Source organism: Bos mutus, chromosome 3 (assembly GCF_027580195.1).
Source record: "Bos mutus isolate GX-2022 chromosome 3, NWIPB_WYAK_1.1, whole genome shotgun sequence".
Classification (NCBI taxonomy): Eukaryota; Metazoa; Chordata; class Mammalia; order Artiodactyla; family Bovidae; genus Bos; species Bos mutus.
The window spans coordinates 6,154,324-6,180,085 of NC_091619.1; the positions used below are offsets into that span (position 1 = coordinate 6,154,324).

At 38.5% G+C, this 25,762-nt stretch overlaps 1 protein-coding gene across 8 annotated transcripts in view; it reads left to right on the forward strand.

Annotated features, from left to right (window-relative positions):
• The window catches only part of DDR2 (discoidin domain receptor tyrosine kinase 2), a 178,879-nt gene that overhangs the window by 141,123 nt on the left and 11,994 nt on the right, over positions 1-25,762 (forward strand). For all 8 annotated transcript variants that reach the window (XM_070366682.1, XM_070366681.1, XM_070366684.1 and 5 more), the window contains 9 exons: positions 3,414-3,597; positions 8,578-8,821; positions 12,348-12,410; positions 13,242-13,372; positions 16,910-17,120; positions 19,282-19,505; positions 20,943-21,070; positions 23,318-23,509; positions 24,006-24,240. In XM_070366682.1, coding sequence (XP_070222783.1) covers positions 3,414-3,597; positions 8,578-8,821; positions 12,348-12,410; positions 13,242-13,372; positions 16,910-17,120; positions 19,282-19,505; positions 20,943-21,070; positions 23,318-23,509; positions 24,006-24,240 — 1,612 coding nt within the window. The remainder of the gene's footprint in view (positions 1-3,413; positions 3,598-8,577; positions 8,822-12,347; positions 12,411-13,241; positions 13,373-16,909; positions 17,121-19,281; positions 19,506-20,942; positions 21,071-23,317; positions 23,510-24,005; positions 24,241-25,762) is intronic.

Consider the following 25,762-nt stretch of genomic DNA (forward strand, 5'->3'; position numbering starts at 1 on the left):
TTGTGGTTGGAGAAGATGCTTGATATGATTTCAATTCTCTTGAATTTACTGAGGTTTGATGTATGACCCAAGATGTGGTCTATCCTGGAGAATGTTCCATGTGCACTTGAAAAGAAGGTGTATTCTTCTGCATTTGGATGGAATGTCCTGAAGATATCAATGAGATCCATCTCATCTAATGTATCATTTAAGACTTGTGTTTCCTTATTAATTTTCTGTTTTGATGATCTGACCAGTGGTGTGAGTGGGGAGTTAAAGTCTCCTACTATTATTGTGTTACTGTCAATTTCTCCTTTTATATCTGTTAGTGTTTGTCTTATGTATTGACATGCTTCTATGTTGGGTGCATAGATATTTACAACTGTTATGTCTTCCTCTTGGATTGATCCCTTGCTCATTATGCAGTGTCCTTCCTTATCTCTTGTAATCTTCTTTATTTTAAGGTCTCTTTTGTCTGATGAGGATTGCTACTCCAGCTTCCTGTTGCTTCCCATTTGCATGCAATATATTTCTCCATCCTCTCACTTTCAGTCTATATATATCTTTAGGTCTGAAGTGGGTTTCTTGTAGACATATATATGGGTCTTGTTTTTGTATCCATTCAGCCAGTCTGTGTCTTTTGGTTGGAGCATTTAATCTATTTACATTTAAAGTAATTATTGATAGATATGTTCCTATTGCCATTTTCTTAATTGTTTGGGGTTGATTTTGTAGATCTTTTCCTTCTCTTCTATTTGTTGACTATACAAGTCCCTTTAACATTTGTTGTAAAGCTGGTTTGGTGGTACTAAATTCTCTTAACTTTTGATTGTCTGTAAAGCTTTTTATTTCTCCAACAATTTTGAATGAGATCCTTGTTGGGTGCAGTAATCTTGGATGTAGATTTTTCCATCTTTTCATCTTGTTTATGGCTTCCTTTGCTGTGCAAAAGCTTTTTAAGTTTAATTAGATCCCATCTGTTCATTTTTATTTCCACTACCCTAAGAGGTGGGTCATAGAGGATCTTGCTGTGATTTATGTCAAAGAATGTTCTGCCTATGTTTTCCTCTAAGAGTTTTATAGTTTCTGGTCTTACATGAAAAAGTGCTCAACATCGCTTATTATTAGAGAAATGCAAATCAAAACTACAATGAAGTATCACCTCACAACCGTCAGTATGGCCATGATTTTAAAAATCTACAAATGATAAATTATAGAGGGAATGTGGAGAAAAGGGAGCCAAGGCCAGGAAGAAGAGACATGGAGGGGGAGTTCTTCTTTATCAACATCACCAACACAATGAGCTGCTGAAGATTTTTTTAAAGCTGGAGAAGAACATGATGGGAGCTGTACTTTAGGTAAATTCATTAAGCTATTCAAAGGCTAGATTTGAATAGAAAGAGAGGATAAGAGGGGAATATATTCTAATTCCAAGTTCAGTCACATGAAAAGTGTTAAGGACCCAGGCCAAAGTGGTGACTGTGAGAATGGGAATGAGAAAGAGGTACTCACTTAGGGACCACTGGATGTGAGAAAGAGTCAGATGAAACATGGTAGTCCAGGTAACTCAAACAATGAAGGTGACATGTATTCATTCAACAAACATATGCTTATTTTATGCCAGGAACTCTCAGTGGAAATGGAAGAGAAGTAGAGTTGACAGAAATGGGAAATCTAGGTGAAAGATTTAGTTTAGAAACAGATGATGATGGATTCAGTTTGGGTTATTAATGTAAGGAACTGATAGGACATTCAGATGGAGAAATAAGGCAGATAACTAGAAATATGATTCTGGATGGACCCCAGAGAAAAGGTAAAAAAAAAAAAAAAGAAAGATTGCAGAGATTTAGACATAATCAGCTTCCACCTCATAATTGAGGTCATGAGATATCTAGTTGGGGTGTGGCTAAGTGAGAAGATAACAAAGTTACCTAATTCAAGTTCTCAGGAAATAAACAGTCATAGTAGCAAAAGTTACTTATTTAAATTTTTAAAAATCTAAAAGTAATGTATACTCTTGTAGAAATTCTAACAGTCCTAAAGTATATAAAGTAAACAGGCAAAGTTTCTTTCCTTACTCTTTCCCCATTTGATTAAATTCTGATTAAAGGGAATTGAATTAGCATTCCTTTTAATTGTGTTGCTTTTCTGAAGATTTTCATGGGGATTTATTTTTCTGGGGACAATAGGAAATACATTCATGACAAGTAAACTTATGCTGTCCTAGCCTTTTTGATCTGTAGAGAGAAGAAAAAGAAGGCAAAACCTTGGAAGGGAGAGCCAGGGTTTAGTCCCTGTAGATAAATATTATAATTTGCCAAACATTTTTCAATGAACAAATATATTTAAAAATATATCTGTAAGCTTGGCACAATCACTGTAATCAGTTTTTTTTTTTTTTTTTTTTGGTAATTCACAAATTTTACATGGCATTGCTTTGCCTGTAACCTCAAGGATCACACAGAATATTGCTTGAGGGTGACGATCCCAGTCTTTTCATTTGGGAGACTCCTGACATAGCTTCCAGAGCTTGAGGAGAGAGCAACTCCACATGATGTGTTCTCGTTCTGTCCCTCCATAAAAGAAGGAAGGAGGTCTCTTTATGTTCTTCAAACTTTACACAGAAGCAGTCAGGCTTCTGGCAATTTCAGCCATTCACAATAGCCTCACACTCAGAAGTGGAAAGGCTGCCAAACTAGAAAAGAAAATGCAATCCAATACCTGAGATACTCATGTGGACCCATGCGTTTTACTACATGAATCTAGTATTCTACAAACGGAATTAGAATTAAATTAGTATTTAAATTTGGCAGTGGTTACTTTTTCCCCCTTTAGTTTGATATCAAATTAAGTTGTTGGGGATGTGAAGTAGAAGGCAAGACTGGCTGCTCTGGAATTGATTCATCAAACAATAACAATATACAGTCAAAGGGGAGTCAGGAAAATTTCCAACCAGCTCTGGTTCCAACCATTTATTTAGTGATAAGCAAGTGCCACCATCTACTACATTATTCATTCTATGCATTCACTTATTTACTCATTAATGGATAAATTTGCCAAACGCACTTGATAATGTGGAATCGTTATATAAAGACTTATTATGTTAAGTATAAGAACAGGTAAGGATACAATAGATCATAGAAAGCTTTTCATATAAAATGATTTTTAAAAGTGTTTAAAAGCTTTGCTATAATAGAGTTAAGTATCCAATATTTTGTAAAATTCATTATATGGAATTCTTTGTTCCCCATTGATGTAGGATAAATGAGTCAGTACTGTAAACTATATTGGATTTTTCATAATTCTTCAACCTCCAAGATAATCAACTCTTACAAAACCTGGGGTGGAGAAACTGGATAAAAACTCTTCTGTAAATGTGCGATTAACTCCAAGTTCCTCTCTCCTGTTTTCTTCTCCTTTTTTGGTTTGAGCAGCATGACTGAAGGGCTGGGCCAGTTGACTGATGGGGTGTCTGGCCTGGATGATTTCACGCAGACCCACGAGTACCATGTGTGGCCGGGCTATGACTATGTGGGCTGGAGAAACGAGAGCGCCACCAATGGTTACATCGAGATCATGTTTGAGTTTGACCGCATCAGGAATTTTACTACTATGAAGGTCAGTGGAGTTAGGCATGGAAGCCAAAATCATGATCGAGGGAAAAGGCATGCTGGGAAGAACCTGAGGGTAATGCCAGCAGAACAGGATTCAAATACATATTCTACTGCTAACTAGCTGCAGGCATTTCATGAGTCACTTCATTTCTCTGGGGTCGTTTCTTCATTTGTAAATAAGCGTGTTGGACTAGGTCACTGTTTTTCAATGTATTTTGTTGCTGTTGTCTCATCAACAGAGTTGACATATTCATTATGCAAATTGGGTGCACTGTCTGGGACCCATACTTTAAGCCCACAGAAATGATTTAACTTCTTTTACTGTCAGAATAAAAGAAATGAGTTTTAGGGTCAAAGTTATTCTCATCTTTTTTAACAAACATGGTTGTAAAATATAATTTTAATGTGTTTTTATGAAGGGTAGGGCCCACAAAGGCAGAAGTGACTAGGGCCATGGACATCATTACTTGGCTCTGCCCAGCACTCTTCAGGGAGGGGACACGCTCTCGTCAGTAAGGGTGGCTCACTGTAGCTCTGATGCTCAATGGAAGAAGAAAGGGCTCTATATTTTGAACCAGTCTCCACCCTCTGAGTATTTTCTCTATGCCCACAGCACTGAGAAACCGTGATAAAAGATCCCATACACTTCTATTCCCAGAGTTCTTTGTTTCCTTATCTATGATCAGCTATATGTGTATGTGTCTGGTTCTCTTATTAGACCTCAAGCTCCTCCAAGGTGGTGACTCTGCTTTCTGATCTCAGTACCCAAGCACCTGGCAGTTATATATATGCAGGTCAAAAAATGTTTGCAAATGAACAAATGATATCCTTTATTGCCTACTTTCGCCATGTATATCTCTGTATCTCTGCCACGTAGGGTAGAAGGAGGAGGAGATACGATGAACAGCAATAAGACACTGAAAATGCAATTGTATTTTCTCAACTATAAACAGAAACTTGTAGAAGGACTGGGGCCAGGCAAGAGAAATTGCTGTGACTTCTGGCTGGGCCAACATCTGGATTTTAGACCTCAGGTCCAGATTCTGAGATCTCTGTGACTCTTTGCCTAGCCAGAGGAGTTTTATCCAATGAATGAGATTCAAGGCAAGTGAGGTGGTGTGGTTTTAACCCAAGTCTTTTCTAAGCTCTCAAATGTAAGTTATTAGGTTTTTTAATTTGTTTTTGCTAAAATGCCATCACCCCAAAGTCTGCATTAAAATGCAAAAGTTAATGTCTTCAGTGCAATAGCAGAAGTGATTTTATCAGTTTATTATTACAGAGTAGTTAAGAGTGAGTAGGTAAATTTTATTGAGGACTTGGATGAAAGCTGAAAGATCTGGGAAAAGGACAGCTCTGTGAAGAGTTAAGTGAGACCCTGAGAAGAGCTTAGGGAGGGGACTTAAGGCCTGATTTCCATTTTCTCTGGGGTAGGGCCTTTCAGGACAGCCCACCCTAGATGTAAGCATTGAGGACATCTCTGTTGGTATGGTGGTACTTAGCTCAAATGGTCATTTTGCCTTTTCAAACCCATGTATGTTTCAGAGAGAAAGGAATAGAAGGGAAGAAAACGTCCATGTGAAGTGTGACCAGATTAGATGTTAAACCTGAATGCTAGATTCTGGGGTAAACAGATGAATAAGAAATAGTTTCTTTCTTGGGACAGTTTGAGGTTCAGTGGGGAAAGACACTATTTGCAGAAAGAGGTATGTAGGAACCCTGAAGAAGGGAAACTGTTTTACCATTAAGACTTTACACATGTTGTAAAACATGTGTGCAATTGTGTATAACAAATTGTCCTAGTAAATAAAAATTTGTTAATTCTTGGCATGAAACTGGAGTCAGAAAGAAAATGCATGTCTATTACATCACTCTCACATGTTAAGATGATAATATCTCCTAATTGGATAATTAGTTATTATAATATAGTTAATATTATAATAGTTATAAAAGATAATAATATAGTTATAATAATAATAATATAATATTATTAATACTATTAATAATAATAGTATAAAAGATTATAATATAGTTATTAGTTATATGATAAGAACAGAAAAATATACCTGGTCTGCCAGTGTGTTGCTCATGAATGGTTCTTTGGCAGTTGTAAAACATGTGTGCAATTGTGTATAACAAATTGTCCTTCACAAGTTTTTTGCGGGGAGGAGGGAAATTTGCATGGTAGCAAAACTGTGTATTCTTCAAAGAAAAATTTATTTGTGTTGTGAATAAGATGTATACCCAATGTGTACCTATGAACAAGCATATCAATTCATTGTATATCATTGGGAGAATTTCTAGTCCCACAAATAATAAAATGTATTTTAAAACCCCCATAAAGCTATAATATTAACTCAATTGACTTTTATCTTCCTGAGTCCCCAGCCACTCCTGTGTAGTTTATCACAGGTCAAAATTATTCAAAAGCATATTCTGCAATGAGAAGGTACCAGAAACTTCTCAGGAGCTGACTCAGGGTTGGTCCTCTTAAGGCTAAGAGGCTGAACAGGTATCTACCTTGTTTTAACTTTTCTGAAACAAAAAGTAATGATGACTTTCAGGTCATCAATGTCTTCTAGAGAGGAGTTTTGCTTCCTAGGCAAAGTACTGCCCATTTCCTTCTCTGCCCTGATTGTAGTTAAAATACAGCATTTAGAAGAAATGTGAATCCACAGAGCGTTTAGAAAATGAAAACATTACATATGTCAAAACAAATGGGATACATATAAAACTACACTGAATAAAATTCATGGTATTGAATATTTTCTTCATTATTAAAAAAGGAAGATATAAAACAAATGAACTAGACACTTAATTCCAACATCAAAGATTAATGTATAAACCAATTAATTAAAACTGGAAAACTATATAAATTATTGTAAACCCAAGAGCTTTTTCTTTGGAAAAATGTAAAATGAAAATAAAAAGACAAACAAGGAAAAAAAATTAAAAGAGATTCTGAAATATATATATATATATAAATGCATTTTAAAATGTTTTCTATTTATTAAATAAATATTTTTATTTATTTATTTTTAATATAAATTTATTTATTTTAATTGAGGCTAATTACTTTACAATATTGTATTGGTTTTGCCATACATCAACATGAATCCGCCATGGGTGTTTAAGTCCATTGGGGAATGAAATCCTGTTCTATGTATTTGCATTCCAGGAGGATTCCCAAAACATTTGCAGGTCAGATTATTGTCTTCCCCACAGACCACTTATCCAACACTCCACAGATTTCAAAACATCTGAAAAATCTATTGAAGCCGTAGATGGCATTTCTTTGATTCTGTTCTTAGCCTTATTCTACTTACTTGTGTTCAATAGACTGGAGCTATTAATTCATCCCAAAGAAGATATTAACACGTTTTCATCATTAACATTTAGAGGAAAATCCAAATGGGAAATCTGAGGTGATTTGCCCCCTTTCCATGTGGTGTGGATATGGAAAGCATGCTGGACTGCAGTCTACGATTCTAGATCCTGTTCTGATGTTGACTGACCCCAGAAAGGTCAAACCTCTTGAAATGTCAGTTTCCTAATTAGTATACAGAGAACTGGACTAGAAGATTTTTGAAGTCTCCAGTCACTCTAATATTTCATGATTTTATTCTTTTCACATATCTCTGGTCTGTTTCATCAGTCATTAAATTCCTATATCATTACTTCTTCCTCAGCTAAAAATAAATTCTGAATTAAAAAAAATGAAAGTGCTAGTTGCTCAGTGGTGTCCGACTCTTTGTGATTCCTTGGACTGTGGCCTGCCAGGCTCCTCTGTCCATGGAATTCTCCAGGCAAGAATACTGGAATGGGTTGCCATTTCCTATTCCAGGGGATCTCCCCAACCCAGGGATCAGACCGAGATCTGCATTGCAGGCAAATTCTTTGCCATTTGAGCCACTTAGGTTGTACTGATTACCCAGAAACCAGAGGACGGTATTGAAGGCTTACAATTCAGGGGCTAAGCAAGACATAAAATTGAAATAACAAATATATTCCAAAAATTATAATGATGCTTTTCCAACCTAAAGTCTTTAAATTCAGGGGAGAGTGACCAGCAAAGCTCCATTTTCTACAATGGACTGAGCCTGAGGTAATGTTACTGAACTACCACCAGAGACTTGACTTAGTTACAATCATGGACATTCTGCTTTTGAGGGATGTTACTCACAGCAAGGTGCTACAGAAGAACTGTTGTGGAATCCTTCTTCCTGATGACCCTTAAAAGCCATACAAATACCCTGGTGAGAGAGTCATGGCAGCGGGCAAGAGGGTACAAGCTACCTTCCCAAAGACTTTCTTTTCTCATCTCAGAAAGTATCTATGATGAAGATTTAATGCATTCATCAGAATGGCTTTACCAAAATGAATTTAATTGAGAGATAATTAAGTCTTGTGTCTCTGGCTGACAAATGCTAGTGTCTGACAGTCAAAATGAGATTTCTAAAGAGAAAGATGAAATTGTATTGGATAGCATGTTATTTCAGGGTTCTCATCTAAACTCGTTGAAAGGAGTGGATTAACTTTGGAAATGTACCTAGGAGAAAGTTGTTCAGAATAGCTTGATTCTGCGTAGATAGCAACCATGGTTGAGAGGATTGGAGTGGTGAGAGGCACAGTGACAGACCAGCAAGTGTTAAGGGCAAGGAAGGAGCTGAGAGGAGGCTGGTCCAGCCCTCGTTTAACAGATGAGGATGCCTCTCCCAGTAGTGTGCAGCAAGATGGCGAGGGGAGCACAATTGTATAACGGTGGCTAGAGTAGCAGCCTAGGTTTTGTAAAGTCAGAGCAATGTTCCAGTGCCACTGTGAGGTTCCTAGAAGGGAAAAATGCATTACTGCAGAGCATCAAGTATTCACCAAGGGTGGTGCTCAGAGAAATTTGACAAGTTTAAGGTCTTACTGGGTGAGCTTGCACTGTGTCCCCAGTGCCAGCCAGCAGGGTCAAGCTGTCACTCCATGCCTCTTTCTCGGCCAGGTCCACTGCAACAACATGTTTGCTAAGGGTGTGAAGATTTTTAAGGAGGTCCAGTGCTACTTCCGCTCTGAAGCCAATGAATGGGAACCTAACGCCGTCTCCTTCCCGCTGGTGCTGGATGACGTCAACCCCAGTGCTCGCTTCGTCACTGTGCCCCTCCACCACCGCATGGCCAGTGCCATCAAGTGCCAATACCATTTTGCTGACACCTGGATGATGTTCAGTGAGATCACCTTCCAATCAGGTTGGGAGCTTGGATGGCCCTTAGGGAAGTGGGAGCAGGGTGGTGAAGGAGGAAGGCAGTGTCCAGAGCTTCTCATTGGTGGGTCTCTGAGAAGAAAAAAGTTATCCAAGTGGCGTCTCATGGGTAGATAGAATCTTTTTCGCCACTAATTTGGTTGTGGAAGGGCAGAGACGAGACTGTGGAAGTGGACAGAATGTTTACTTGGCTCTCACTCATATTTGTCTAAAAAAAAAAAAAGAAAGAAAATGAGTACAATGTGTTAAAACTTTAATGTAAATCAAAGCAGTTAAGGGAAAGCAAACCTAAGCACTATTAAAGTCTTTAAATGAAGATGTCTAAATATACACTAAAGAGAACAATCAGCCTCCATCCATCACTTAGCTTTACTAATCGTTGATTTTTTGGTCATCCTTGTTTCATTTATTCCTCCCTTCTTGCTATAGAGCTTTGAAGCAAATCTGAGATGTTATTTGAATTTCAATAATAAAATTTTAGAATACACCTGAGAAGATAACATTATCTTCATAACAATGTATTGTAACAACATTTATTAATAACTAATTCCTTAATGTAATAGCCAACCCACACTCATGTATCCTTGATTGTCTAATGTCTTAACAACAGTGGGCTTGAATGAATTAGGATCCTACTAATAAGCCCCTCCTGGTGTATTTCCTTTATTACATTGCTAGGTTGTATCTCTTTTAATCTAAAGAATAAATTAAAAAACAATTCCATTCTGGATTAACTGATTGCTTTCCATGGTGTCATTTTACTGTAACTTACATCCTCTGTCGTCTTGTTGACTGGAGGTTATATTTACAGGTGAATTTGATTCAAATTCAATATTTGTTTTTGCTAAGGATTTTTCATAGATAGTGTTGTGTACTTTATGTTGAATCTCATCATGGAGATGTTATGTTAGACTCCCTCACTTTTAGTGATGCTAAGATTGATCTTGGGCTCAGGTGGTTTTTCTTTCACATAAAAGTTCCCCACAATCTTTCTCCTTAGACATCACCCTCCATTGATGACCACTGCTTAAATTATTTCATTAGGAGTTGTTGACTGGTGATTTTCTAATTCTTTTGTTCCTTTTGCATTTATTAGCTGAATTTATTCTGAATATGAGAACTATTCCCCATATACTTGTTAACCCTGAAATATAGTTTGCATTGCAAGGGCAGGATACGTGATTAATTTTTTTCATCAATTTTCAGAGTAATGAGTTAATGCAACCTTTAGCAACTTTCAGTGGTGTTGAATAGATTTTGTTTTGATTTTCATCCTTGTTATGTTTCTTAGTATTATTATGCATTCATTGGTTTTTATAAATTTGGTGTGTGTTGCAAATAATATTCTTTTTAATACTTGGATTGCCTGCATTTGACCAGAGCACATGCCTTTAAGCTGGCTCTGTCTACTTTGAATTGGATCCTATAAGTTTTTGATAGCTGTTTTACTATTTAAAAGAACAAGATGTCCCAAGCTTATTTTGAGCGTTCATTGCCCCAGATGTAGAATCACATTTCCTCAATTGATCTTGGTTCCTTTTATTGGGGAATGGTATTTAGAGACCACAAAGTTGCCAATATGGACTGCATCAAATCATGAAAAGTTAAAAGCCATTTAGGACACGTCTGTATCATCACAGTTCAGATGAGGATTTAAAACCTAGATAACGATTTTTTTTTTCATAAGATGTTCAAAGTGGTGACCAACAATAAGGTCAGAAGGAGAGAGGTCACTAGAGAGTGGATTTGTAATGGACAAAGGAGCGAGACTTTATACTAGGCCTGGAAGAAGAATATAGGTAAAAAAATGACATCAGAGAAGAGGGAAGGCTAAAAATAAACCAGAAGATCCCATACTTCCTAATTTGATTTTTAAAAGAAAAAATTTTAAGATGTTTTGCTGATTAAGATGTATTGATAAGGAAATACAGTACATGTTTAGAAAAAGAGGTTTGGTGCCTCAATACCTTCTGTTTTAAAAATTTAAGCTAAGAGTAAGTGGATTCATTATTTTATAAAGTATTTATTGAGGGAAGAAATTTAAATGTTCAAAATCAGTGTTACTTAACGTTCTAAGTGTTAATTAGGAGACAGTAGGTTTCCACCATCCTCAGAGTTTCTGCAGGAGACTTGAAATGTTTGCTTCAGGAATTAATATAAAGCATATTTTGCTAACTTAATGACCAAAGAATTTTAGAACATCATGAATGATCAGTTTTAAGTCATCTCAAACTTGTATTTCTGAAAGGAAAATGGAACAAGTGTCAGTGCAATTGTTTCAGATTAAATGATCTAAACAGTGGTGTTTGTGGCATAAAATCACAGAAAGTGTATTCATATCTTTTTTATATTTTCTTGATAAGAATACAATTTTGAAAAAAATGTTCTCAGTAAGTGATTAAATACGTCCCGTGTAAACTCAAATCAGACCAACATGTTACTTATGTCTGCTGTGTATATTCTCATTAACATTAAAGAAGACACTTTTAGAAGTCTGCCAAAAAGACTTAAAATAGTTGTAGCTATGTAACTATAGTTACATAGTTTTTGACTGCTGAAATATCTTGAACTTTAATGTCATGATAATATTAGTTTTCACTGCAGCCTGAGAATCCAATTCAGAAAAGTACAGGTGGGTGCCAGATACTTTATTTATATCATAATGCTAATAAGAAGAAAAATTAGGTTTTGGGGAGAGAATCTCTTTTGAATGGGAAGTGAGTATTTTAATTCTTCCCCTCTTTATTAGACAAATCAGAGGGAAAAATAAGTTACCAACATCAATCTGTCAAATACATTTTGGGGATCTACTCTTGGAAGCTTCAGGATCACAGTAAAGGATAATTTAACTCAGTAGTTCCCAACATTTTTGGCACCAGGGACCAGTTTCGTGGAAGACAGTTTTTCCACAGACAAGGTGGAGAGGGGTGGTAGTTTCAGGATAGTTCGAGCACATACATTTATTGTGTGCTTTGTTTCTACTGTTATTACATCAACTCCACCTCAGATCATCCAGTGTTAGACCCTGGAGGTTGGGGACCCCTGCTCTAATTTATCTATAAGGACGAAGGCTTAATTTATAAATTAAAAGTCTAGGACAATGAAACATAATGAAAACTCTTTAGTAAACAAAGGAGTTCAATTAATTTAATTTCCTTGAAGGAAAGATCATCTTTAGCGCCATGTCTGTTCCATGTCTCTAACTCATTATATTCTCTCTGTATTTTACTGGACTTGGGTCTCACTTCCTGTGCATGCTTTATGATAATGTGTGGTCACAGCCCTCTGATCATTCTTTCTTAAAGGTTTTAATATCATGATACTTACAAAAGAAAAGTTGCCCTTGCTGTTGAGATGAATGGTAATATTATTTATTTATTAATAATATATGATTTCATTTCTAATCCAGTAAATTGATTTCACAAAGTACTAGCTTAGAGCCTACCTTCAGAAAAACCACTACCTAGCTGTCTTCTTCCCTTGAGCTCTGACTCACCCTTGTTTTATAACAGATGCTGCAATGTACAACAACTCTGGAGCCCTGCCCACCTCGCCTGTGGCCCCCACAACCTATGGTATGTGTTATGGAATTCTTCGCTATAAAAATTAAGTTGAGGAGACCTTCCAGAGGATGAAGAAGAGTGGAGATGTGCAAAGGCCTTACTGTGTAGGAGGCTTGATACAAGGTGTCCTTGGAAGAGTAGCTCTGGAAAGATAGGACAGTCCACATCCAAAGTTAATGGCCCAAACTCACTCCCTTCCCTGCTGGTCCATGTGCTTCTTCAGCTGAGGCTGAGTCTTGAGTTGTCCCAACAGCTTCTTGGAAGTTTGGGACACGGGGAGCAAAAACAGGGAGGGGGATGTGTCTAGGTGAGACCCACTGTAGGGATCTCAAGGAAAGAATGGAAGTCTATGGAACGAAAAGCTAGTCTCTCCAATTGCAGGGAAATATGGACAAATGTATCCATTGCTTCAGACAGCCACTGGCTGTATAAGTCAGCAATCTGGGAAATACATAATCATAGTGTAAAGTCCAAAGAGGACTCTCAGCTACCCCGGCATGTCTCAAAGAAATCACAGTGAAACTGGTTCTTCACCTGGTTTACATGAGGTGAGATTAGAGGCCAGCAGACCCAAGCCATGGTATGAAGGAGCAAACTTTTAGGAAGAATGGAAAGCCTCTCCATTATCCAGTCTAATACATGAAGAAGAGGAGGCTACTGTCCCATGGATGTGGACTGTAGGATATAGGAGCAAAGTAATACAAGAGTAGCAATACCAAGTGTTAAGGTGACATATTGTGGAATGATCCTGAAGGAGCAAGTTCTGCCTTCTTGTCTCTGGTCCAAGCCTTTTCTTGCCTTGTGAGATAATAATACTCTTCATCTTTCCTTTCCTGGTTACAGATCCAATGCTTAAAGTTGATGACAGCAATACTCGAATCCTGATTGGCTGCTTGGTAGCCATCATCTTCATTCTCTTAGCCATCATTGTCATCATCCTTTGGAGGCAGTTCTGGCAGAAAATGCTGGAGAAGGTGAGGAAGTGCAGAACAATCATGACATAGGAAACTACTCCGTACTTTCCTGTGCTGCTCTTACCCTGGGAGTAAGAGGCAAATCACAAAACGATGTAAATGGTTAGAAAGATAATCAAGAGGCATAGGAATAGAAAAGCTAGACTGAAAGGGTCAGAAAAGAATAAGCTAAGTCCAGTTTCTCATTTTTAGGATGGAGATTTTGAAACCTCCCTAGAGAACTCAAAAACTTCTTTTTCCTTCCCAACGCATTTAGGCATCTCAACTTAGGCATCTTCCTGGAAGATTCTGATTCACTGGGTTTTGGGTGGAGTGTCAGCATCTGTATTTTTAAAAATTATAAAGTAATTATTCTACAATTAAAATAAATTAATTTAAAAAGTTAACAAGCAATTCTGATGCATAACTAATACCTAGCTAAAATTTCTGATAATGCTGTTTCTTTTCTTTTTATTGCTTGCTTGTTTTTTGGTGTGTGTGTGTAGAAAAATATCCAACATCATTAATATCCAAGCCAAGTTTCTTGCAATTCTATTCCAACTTCTTTTTGTACTTGAATGTTATGGCTATACATCCTCTGAATGCCTCCTCAGAGTCATTTTGTCTAGGCCAAGTGATCTGTATAATTTCTACTACATTTGTCTAACACTTGACAGTCTACAGAGACTTTTTCCATGATTTTACTTGAACCTCATTGAATAATGGTGAGTTGGGCATAGTAGTTATATTTAACTGTTTTTCTGGTTAAAAAATATGAAGTTCTCAGTGCCATTAATATCCTGTTTTTTATGCTGGTTCCAATTGAAATTTGTTGTTCCAGTCTTGACATTTGTTGACTTCTTTTCTTCTAAACTATATACATTCCTCCACGGGTAGCCTGGGGCTTCCCAATGGCGCTAGTGGTAAAGACTCTGCCTGCCGATGCAGGAGACATAAGCAGATGTGGGCTCCATCCCTGGGTCAGGGAGATACCCTGAAAAAGGAAATGGCAACCCACTCCAGTATTCTTGCCTGGAGAATCCCATGGACAGAGGAGCCTGGCTGGTTACAGTCCATAGGGTTACAGAGTTGGACATGACTGAAGCGACTTAGCACACATGCATGGATAGATTATCTATGACTTCTTTTGTTTTTTTTTTTTTTAGACCAGATAGCAACTCTGGGCACTGTTGTGAAGTGTGTGATATTCTTGGAGTTTGCTGATGATAAAGTGTTTCCACCTTTGGCCATGGGCATTGTCCCTGGTCAATGAGCTCAAATGGATGTGGACTGTGACAGGTCACAGGTGCTCTGGGTTGTGAGACTTTGAAGTGCCCATTGAGGGCTGGGACTGGGAGGGAGGGTAATAATGCCTGATTGTGTTCATAGCTTCTGTGTTTGGAGATGGGCTCTCAGAGGAGACTAGTGCCTCTGTGGAGTACATACCAGAAGGGGTGAATGGACTGGAACCTTCTGGGTGGAACAAGGGGAAGGGGCTAATATCAGAGAAGTGAAGGGAATGACCCAGACAAGCAGCCTGCAATTCCTTCTGAGCTGTTACACACTTAGGCCCTGAAAGACTGAAGTTTACTTTAGGGTTTTTAGGCAGGAATATTTCACAGAAGAGAGGATCTCTTTGCTTCCCACAGGGACTTCTATCATGAGTCTGAACATACTTTGAGTAAATTAAAGCTTTCAATCCATAAATAGTGACTGAAGGCTGAAAGGTAGAATCCACAGAGAGCTCACGCACTGGCATGAGGCAACACCAAAACCTTTCTTCTTTTGGAATGCTGAAACACACTGAGTATCTAGATTCCAGGGAGAAGGCTAGCAAAGAGTGGTGGTGGAAGAAGCTGGTGGTCTGAAGATTCATTGGAAAGCTTGATGCTGTGCTCTTATTGAACAGTCTGTTATGACTGCATTTTTTTAGTTTAGGGGGAGAGTCTGTGTTCTCTATTCTGTGAGCTATTTTTCTCTGCACCAGAATTTACCACTCTTCTCTGAGTCTTTCTTCTGAAACCTACTGGAATATATTCAGGGTCTGGGAGAGGAATTTGGGGCTGGAGACTCTCTAGGTAAAAGGGAGACTAAACATTTTGCCCTTGAATATTTAACTTGGTCCTTCAAGAAATTCTTTCTATCCCTGTACATCCTGAGTGAGAAAACTTAAAAACACTCTGGAATAACACAGGATTTCTCCTTGAGGAAAGGATTTTTTTGTAGAAGACCCTTAAGCATATATTTATATTCCCAATACATTACTCAAGGTAGCTTTATGCTACAGCGTTATTTGCAGGATACTTATAAAGGTGTCTTCAATTCTCTCTTAGAGAGAGTCAACCCATATTTATTGAGTACCTACATGTGCTGGGCTCCACACTCATTTTTGAGGACCTATCAGCCTAGCTTATGGAGCAGACATCTCAATTTCTCCATTGTGCACCCAAGGTGTGTTTGCTGGAGTAGAACATTTCACGTGTTTAAATCTAAAGAGTCACATATATTTAGATTATGAGAGTTCATTTTGAAGGAGCAGGCAGGCCATATTAGATGGAATGCAAGAACAATTAGCTGTTTAATTCTTCTTATTCCTGTGTTAGGTATAATTTGGGCTTCCCTGGTGGTTCAAATGGTAAAGAATCTGCCTTCAATGCAGGAGACCTGGGTTTAATCCCTAGGTTGAGAAGATGCCCTGGATAAGGGAATGGGAACCCACTCCAGTATTCTTGCCTGGAGAATTCCATGGACAGAGGAGCCTGGTGGGCTACAGTTCAGGGAGTCACAGAGAGTGGGACATGACTGAGCTACTAACACACACACACACACACACACACACACACACAGGTATAATTCACCTCAGTATCCCTGGACATGTAGGGCTTTCCTTTCCTATTTTGTAGTCATTTTATTTTTGGTTAGTAGAAAGGCAGGATAAAGAGAGTATTACTCCAACATACAATGCCAGAGTGATCAGGTGAAGTGCAGATTCATCATATTACAACACATTTGTTGTGTTCATGAGCATTTTAATTTATATCTACATGAAATCAAGTGGTTGAATGGTGTCAGGAAAACTCATTATTTAATAGAACTTGTCATCACCGACTCGATGGACGTGAGTTTGAGTGAACTCCGGGAGGTGGTGATGGACAGGGAGGCCCAGCGTGCTGCAATTCATGGGGTCACAGAGTCCTACATGACTGAGCGACTGAACTGACTGGCTGAAAATGCTAAGATTAACATTCTTTGATTGGTTATTGATAGGTTCCTACAGTGTCATGTGAATGATGCTTATAAGTACTTCAATGGGAGTTAATGAATGTTGGCAGTGTAGATATTTGGAAGTCAAATTCTTCCTTGATGAAATGAAAGATTTTTCTAGATTTCTACAGTGTAGGTATTTGTGGAACCAGGCTGTATCCCTGTCACTTGCATTGCTTCTGGAGTTTGAGTATTAAAGAATTATTTTCATCTGAGTGGAAGAGCTGGATTTAAGAAGAGGAGGGAGTGATGATTTCTTTTGTGCCAACATGCCTTTCTCCCCTTCTCCTTTAGGCTTCCCGGAGGATGCTGGATGATGAAATGACAGTCAGCCTTTCCCTGCCCAGCGAATCCAGCATGTTCAACAATAACCGCTCCTCATCACCAAGTGAGCAGGAGTCCAACTCCACTTATGATCGCATCTTTCCACTCCGCCCTGACTACCAGGAGCCATCCAGGCTGATACGAAAACTTCCAGAATTTGCTCCAGGGGAGGAAGAGTCAGGTGAGGATGAGGTGATGGGCAGAGAATTGAGGGACAAAGTTTATGAAGGTGTGACACAATTACTCCTGCTCAACCAAGTCTAGTTTAGCCTAGAGAAGTCCACCTTCTCCTGGGAAGTCCACACTGTTTTTCTACACTTGGTCTGCTGCTACTCCTATGCAAATTTGAGCATCTCTCCTCTGCTACTAATAATAGCAGATGTTTGGAAGGCCCCACATGTTAGAAGAAGCAAATAGATAAAATGTGTTACTCAAGTGTTAACACCGGAAGAACTTAAACAGCCCAACTAGTCCAACCTCCTCTTTTTTCATAAGAGGAAAGTAAGAAGACTCAGATAAGGTACTTACTCAATATCAAACACCAATAGGGATAAATTCAGGACTAGAATCAAACTTGAAGAAAAAACAATGAAGCTAAAGACATCCTAGAATCCCCAGTTTTTAGTCACCTAGATAATTGTGCTGGGCGTCCCTGGTGGTACAGACAGTAAAGAATCCGCCTGCAATGTGAGAGACCTGGGTTTGATCCCTAGGTAGGGAAGATCCCCTGGAGAAGGACATGGCAACCCACTCCAGTATTCTTGCCTGGAGAATCCCCATGGACAGAGAAGCCTGGCGGGCTACAGTCCATGGGGTTGCAAAGAGTTGGACATGACGGAGAGACTTAGCACAGATAATCGTGTTATTTAATTTTTGTTCATTTTTCTTTAGTGAATGATTTATTAGACTCATATATGATTTTATTACGAAAGTAAATATCTCTTGCCTTCTCTCAGTAAAAGCATTGCTTTGGTAAATGGTGCCAATTGATTCCCATCCCAGTGTTTTTTAAAAAGGGCTGCAGAGTGACATCAGAAGGAATGCTAGGGTCATTGCTGAGACTAAGAGCAAGTTTTCTTTCCATAATATCAGCAACCAAAGGTGACCCATGTCAATAGGAGAGGACTGATGGTGTTCAGGAGAGAGGTCACTGGAAAAGTAGCAGGACTGACCACGAGGGCAGAGGCTTTTCAAGGGAGTCTTTCCAAAGGAAGAAAGGACACTAATGTGTATTTACCACTCAGTTTAGTTCAGTTCAGTTCAGTAGCTCACTCATGTCTGACTCTTTGCGACCCCATGGACTGCAGCATGCCAGGCTTCCCTGTCCATCACCAACTCCCAAAGCTTGCACAAACTCATGTCTATCAAGTTGGTGATGCCATCCAACCATCTCATCCTCTGTCATCCTCTTCTCCTCCTGCCTTCCGTCTTTCCCAGCATATGGTCTTTTCCAATGAGTCAGTTCTTCACATCAGGTGGCCAAAGTATTGGAGTTTCAGCTACAGCATCAGTCCTTCCAATGAATATTCAGGACTGATTTCCTTTAGGATGGACTGGTTGGATCTCCTTGCAGTCCAAGGGACTCTCAAGAGTCTTCTCCAACCTCACAGTTCAAAAGCATCAATTCTTTGGTGTTCAGCTTTCTTTATAGAAAGATTTCTTTATATTTACCACTCAGTGGATAGCAAACTTTGATGGAGCATATTGAACTACGGGACTTTCACAGAGATAACAAGAAAAGAGATATAATTCTTTTTTTAGGCCGAGCCTAAGTAGCTTACCTACTTCCTGAAGGCTAAAATATTTCTCCTCGTATTTTAATGTGTTTTAAAGTTAGGCTGTCTTAAGCTAGATCATATAAATTTAATCAAAGTTTTAAATCCCCAAAATAGGTCATTTACATCAGTGATCATATCTTAAAATTAAGAAAATATGCTGTTAAATCCTAAAACTTTAATACTCCTGCCCTAACTAGTATAGCCAGCCTTCCTAGAGCTTCACTGCAATTCCATAAGTTTAGTCAAGGAGATTGTTAATGATCATGTAGCATGAAGAGAAGGGTACAAGATAAAATGGTGACCTGTATTCTGGAGGCCATAAGGAAGCTCTAGAGGAACCTTTGTCCAAGTAATAAGGTCATAGCCTAGGTTAGACTGGGGGCTTTATTTTTGTTTTTTACTGTATTGTAATTGGAAGATAATTACTTTACAATATTGTGATGGTTTTTGCCATACATTAACATGAACTGGCTACATGTTTTAGCCTTCCTGTCAGATTTTCTTTCTTAAAGAGATCTCCAAAAATGCTCCATGGGATGAAGCTCATTGTCCTTGTCTTCCCAGGCTGCAGTGGCGTTGTGAAGCCAGTCCAGCCCAGTGGGCCCGAGGGTGTGCCCCACTACGCAGAGGCTGACATTGTGAACCTCCAGGGGGTGACTGGAGGCAACACCTACTCTGTGCCTGCCGTTACCATGGACCTGCTCTCCGGAAAAGACGTGGCTGTGGAAGAGTTCCCCAGAAAGCTCTTAACATTCAAGGAGAAGCTGGGTGAAGGCCAGTTTGGGGAGGTGAGCTGATTCTTGGAGTGGAGTCTCCAGTCCTTGGCAGTTCAGAGGAAGTAGTTGAATAAAAATGATGTGTAGGGCAAAGTGGCCCATCCAGAGTGGACTCACGTGGGACGTGTCCTCTGGCCGTCTCTCCTCGTGTTGTCCTCTATAGCGGTCCCCAACAGTTTGGGCACCAGGTGTCGTGGAAGACAGTTTTCCATGGACTGGGGGAGGGGGTGGCGTTGGCATCTCCAAATCCCAAGTGTATTACATTTATTGTGTACTTTGTTTCTATTACTATTATATCAGCTCCACCTTTAGATCATATACACATTCCTGGAGGTGGGGACCCCTACTCTAGAAGACTAGTATTGGGTCAGTCTCATCTTTGTCAAATAGCTGTGGAATTCCTGGGAATTCTGATTTCTATACAAGAGTTTTTAAGGCAGGAAAGTCACTAGACTTAGAGATCCTAAAATCATCCAATATTTTCTAAATATTTTACAGTAGGTTACAGAGGGTGGGGACCATAAGATGTGATCATCTTTTATAAACTGTCCAAGAACATCCTGCTATTGGATAGCCACTTTGTTTTTTTCCATTTTAATGGGAGTTACATGTAAAATGGTCAAAAACAACCTCGCCCCTGCTTTTAGTCCCAGAATCAGCCACTAGGGAATAAATCACTAACCAAGATAAGGAGAACACTCTTCTCAATTGCCCTCAGAGTGATGCATGTAATATTTGACTTTTCATTCTTACAACAGTCACGTGAGCCTTCCGAGAATTCAAAGCAATGATTTAAGTGGCAACAGAAGTTCTTCAACACCACCATCTAAACTCCAAATGTAACTTGGTTTCCTAAGCGTATAGTACTGGTTTCCAGCAGGGGCGGCATGCTTTAACCTTGTGAAGGTTTGGTGGTGGTGGAGGAAGAAGGGCCCATGGCATTCGTTTATGGTGTTATGTCCACTCATTCTGTCTCCTGAGTTGAAAATGCAGGCTTGTTATACTGTTATTGACACGTAGGTGTTCCCGATAATGCTAATTCCATCCTAAGGGATTACCTTAGAGAATAAAATACCTTATGTTTTGTGCAATCTTATAGCCATACTCCCTTGAATCAAAGTTGAAGCATTTATACAAGATGACATTTTATAGTATAATAAAATAATACTGTATTTTATAGCTGTACTAAAATAGTTATAGATTCATTCACATATTTAATATTCCAACCAATGTATATTTTTTATAAAGCAGTAACATATCACATTAGCTTACCATTAAAAAAAAATCAATTATTTGAGTCAAAGATATGCTACACATAGCTTCTTATTGGCCTTTTGATTATTTTGCCTGAGTTGTAAGAGTTAGTTTATCTCCAGGAAATGCCCAGCAAGAGTACTGAGACATCTTCAGGAGAAATGATGATGCTGAGACTAGATGACTTTTGTCTAGGTTCATCTCTGTGAAGTGGAGGGAATGGAAAAGTTCAAAGACAAAGATTTTGCCCTAGATGTCAGTGCCAACCAGCCTGTCCTGGTGGCTGTGAAAATGCTCCGAGCAGACGCCAACAAGAATGCCAGGTCTGTGGTCTACATTTTGAATTTTCCTTTATTTGTTTCATCTTCAGGATCAGGGATACTCTTGGAAACTTCTGAGCAATTTTCTTTTGAGATGGGAAGGTCTATGAGCTGCCTCATATATCCATTGTTGTGTTTTATATTTCTGATGGGTCAGTAATTCTCATCTTCATTCTCATCTCCTTCTAAAACAAATGTACATTTTCTGTTAGATCTACATATTTACTTCCTAACCTCCTTTGCACAGCACTGTGCTTCCCAACCTACACAGCAGTCTGACATTCCTGAATGTCATTACCTACCCTTGCAAACTTTTCACAGTCACACACATCTTTCTTGCTAAGCTCCTGCCATTCTCCTTTTTTCACACTGAATCTCTATTTACTTTCTCATCCCTTTTTTTCTCTTTTATGCTCCTCTTCGTCTATATCCAGCAACCCCCCAAATGAGAAGCTACCTCTACTTGGAAAAGTACACATGGACCTCAAAGCAAAAGGATCCACAGTCCTTTAGCAGTTTTCCAAACTGGCTAATAATCTCTTGGATCCTTTACTACATAAATTGCAGTTTCCAGCCACACTCCGTTGTTTGACAGCCTTTCCATTACAGTAATGGTGAGTTAATCCTCACCCAGACAGGCATGCTGGTTGAAAGCTGATTGAATGTGTCTCAGGAAAATCTGCACATCTGGGTAACATATGCATTTCTTCATTTGTGTTGGCTTGATTTGTCTCACTGATGTTCAAATTCAGAAAAAGTTTAGATTGCTATACCTCAAATTATCATAAATTTCAAGAATGGTGATAGGGTTTTATTAAAAGTCTTGCAATTGGCAGGATGTGGCATGAAGAAGAAAGAAAGTCAAGGGAACAGAACTGTGGTGGTTTTGGAATTTTAACTGTGAGAATTTCAATCTGAAGGATACTAATATGAATGAAAAGTGATATCCTCAGGTCCCATTGAAAGAAAGAATATTCCTGATATAAATATTAGCCCATGATTAGAGAAGGTGGCAAGAAGAAAGGAAAAAAAAAAACAAAAAAAACTATGGGATGTGACAAAGCTTTTACCCGTTAAAAACATTTTTTTTAAACAATGTTGTGTTGGTTTGTGCCATAGTTATACACGTATCCCCTCCTTCTTGAGCCTCCCTTCTCGCTCACTGTTTTTTGATGAGGTGTGGTGTTCCATCTTTGCCCACTCCAATTAAGCAACAACGGATGGCTTAGGTTGTGTGCCCTCCCAAACCATGGACTCCCTTGCTTTGAGATTGAAGGAGGAATGAAAGAGGAGAGGTGTTGAAACCATATTGATTTTAAGGATTTTATATTGACTGGTATGACTCCCAGTCCAGGATTGCTAGAAAACTCCTAGGAGACGTACAACATGTCTATTACAATAGTTTTGATAATGTGGGCTAGTGGTTTCACTCCCCCAAATATTGCTACTGGGAAGGTAGCCCACTTTGTGATTCAAGGGTGGTCATCACCAACTACTCTAACAGCTATTAGTTTTGGCCAAGTGAGTACTTCTTTTGAAATGACTGCATTACCACCATGAACTTTAAACTGCTCAATTTTGAACAGGTTACTAAATGTGTGTTGTGATTGTCTGCTGGTACACTCTGCATTAAAAGAAGCCAGCATGGGACAATAAAAAATTATCAGATAAACCAGAGGATGGTTATTTATTTTCATAAAAAAGTGCCTTAGCTTTATTTATAGTGACTCCATGGCTTTTAAAAAAGGGAAAGAACCCAGTGCACTTAAGGTATAATTTTCAGTTGAAGGTTTTATTTTTAAGACTAGTTTTTAATAACCTACATTTGATTTAGCAAATATTAATCATATGAGTTTGAGTGAACTCCAGGAGTTGATAATGGACAGGGAGGCCTGGCATGCTGCGATTCATGGGGTCGCAAAGAGTCGGACATGACTGAGCGACTGAACTGAACTGAACTGAACTGAATCACTTTCTATGTGGCAGGGCTTTTGTTGGATACTAAGGGTGCAAATGTGAATGACATGGTCCATATGCCTCCAAAATTACAGTTGAATAAGGGTTTATCATATTCCAGGATGAGTAGAATGAGACAGTTTCCAGGAAGCAATTTCTCTGTTCTCACAAAGGTTATCCAAAGGAAAAGAAGACTAGTATAATGGGCAGGACTAGACTTTGCTGTGTCTTCTCCCACTTCTTGATTCTAACTCTGGCAACCTCTGGGTTTATCTACGTCTGTGTCCTTCAAAGGAATGATTTTCTCAAGGAGATAAAGATCATGTCCCGGCTCAAGGACCCAAACATCATCCGTCTCTTAGCTGTGTGCATCACTGAGGATCCTCTTTGCATGATCACTGAGTACATGGAAAATGGAGATCTCAATCAGTTTCTTTCCCGCCATGAGCCACCCAATTCTTCCTCTGCCAGTGTACCCACTGTCAGGTAAATAAGCTGAGTCTTCCATCTCTTTCCTGGGTTCATGAGACAAAGATGGGGAGCAGGGAGCTTTAAAGTTCATCATTGTTCTTGGATGGTAGGGGATGTTGTTGTTCAGTTGCTAAGTTGTGTCTGACTCTTTGCGACCCCATAGACTGCAGCACACCAGGCTTCCCTATTCTTCACTATCTCCCAGAGCTTACTCAAACTTATGTCCATTGAGTCAGTGATGCCATCCAGCCATCTCATCCTCTGTCATTCCCTTCTCCTCCTTCCCTCAATCTTTCCCAGCATCAGGGTCTTTCCCAATGAGTCAGGGGATGTTAGTGTGCAGGGAATAACAGAGCAGCTGTGCTTTGGGGGAAAGTAAAGAGATAAATGAGGAATAGAGAAGGGATGCTGAGTTGGAACCCCAGTTTTTTGGTACCAACTGTAGAGTATGTACCTTTCACAGCTTCTTGTTTCCAGAGGCTACTTTCTCTCTTCCTTTGTATTTCCTCAGTTATGCTAACCTGAAGTTTATGGCTACCCAGATTGCATCTGGTATGAAGTACCTTTCCTCACTTAATTTTGTTCATCGAGATCTGGCCACACGAAACTGCTTAGTGGGTAAGAACTATACCATCAAGATAGCTGATTTTGGAATGAGCAGAAACCTATACAGTGGTGACTACTACCGAATCCAGGGCCGGGCAGTGCTCCCGATCCGCTGGATGTCCTGGGAGAGCATCTTGCTGGTGAGTTTCCTGTTTTTGAGCTCTGCCCTAGCAACCAGCACATAGGCAGGTGCACAGGGCATGTAGAGGTGCACCAGAGACAGCAGGAGACAGACCATGAATAGACTTTAATGTTTTCTCTGACCTGAGATGACTTACTTTGGTACTAATCATTATTTTTTAACACTTGCCTATTTCTGCTGATAAAATGTAAAATGCTTACTATAGAAAATTTGGAAAGAAAGGTTAAAAATATACCTGGAATGATAAGAAATTTAGTATGATTTTTTTTTAATCTCTACCCTTCCCATATTATTGATCTTAATTTGGGGTATTAAAGTTTTGTCATTTAAAGAACTGTTATCCACACAAAATATTTTTTGTATTAATTTCATAACCATATTTCTAATTAATTATTTTGTTTCTATTTCAATGATTATCATCATTTACTTTTTAAGTTCCTCATTCTTTGCTTTTGTAATTTTTATTCAGCTTTTGGTATTCTGAATCACAAGTGAATAATTCTTTTTCTGAATGCTTCTCTTCTCTGACCATGCATATTTGAGGCAATTTATGCCACTTGGTTTTATGCCACTTAGCTGATTTATAGAATTATTAAACTTTAAACTTTTACTTCCTATGATGCTGAATACATGTAATTTTGTCGTTTGTCATTTAATATTCCAGAGAAAAGCCTGAAAGCAATCTAGTTTTGTTCATTTATTGTTAATCTGTTTGTTTCTTGTTCATATTCTTGTAGGATTTGTTAATTTTAAAATAAAAATTGTATAGTCATCCCTTTTCTCTCACCAAGATAACCACTATTAATATTAATATTCTACTATATTTCCTTTGAGGATTTTTTCTATACATGTATCTCTCTTAATATATGTATTATGTATACAAAATTATTTTACATATTGGGATGATACTATGCACATAAAATTCTCTCTCATTGGAGTAAATATTCTTCAAAAACATGATTTTAATGGTTATATAATATTCCATTATAGATATATCCTGTAATTTAATGTCATAATAATTTGGTATTTTCCAATTTCCTTCAATTATAAATAATGCTGTAAGATATACCATTTTATATAAATCATTATAAAGATTTTTATCATCTACATAGGTGAATCACATATTTTACCCCTTTCTAATGTGATTACTAAGCTTTGCTCCCTTTAAATGTATTTCATGGTGTTATAAAACATAATTAGACCGAGATTCAGAGGGTTTTGGTCCAACTCTCAGTTTTTCTATTATTAATGGTCTTATAAACCAGGGGATTTTAGTACACCTATGTTGTCTCACTTTTCTGATGTAAAAAGTAGGAATAAATATTATCTACTTCAGCACTGTGGTTATTGAATAGAACATGTGCAAGTATTTAATGGATGTTGACTGCATCTGAATCTCACTGAGATCACTTGTCAGCCTGTCCTTCAAGACTGTGATGATCATTGAACAGGAACTACTTGAGGCATTCACACTGGATTCCTGTATCTCTAACACAGAGATATCTGGATCTCTTCCTGTT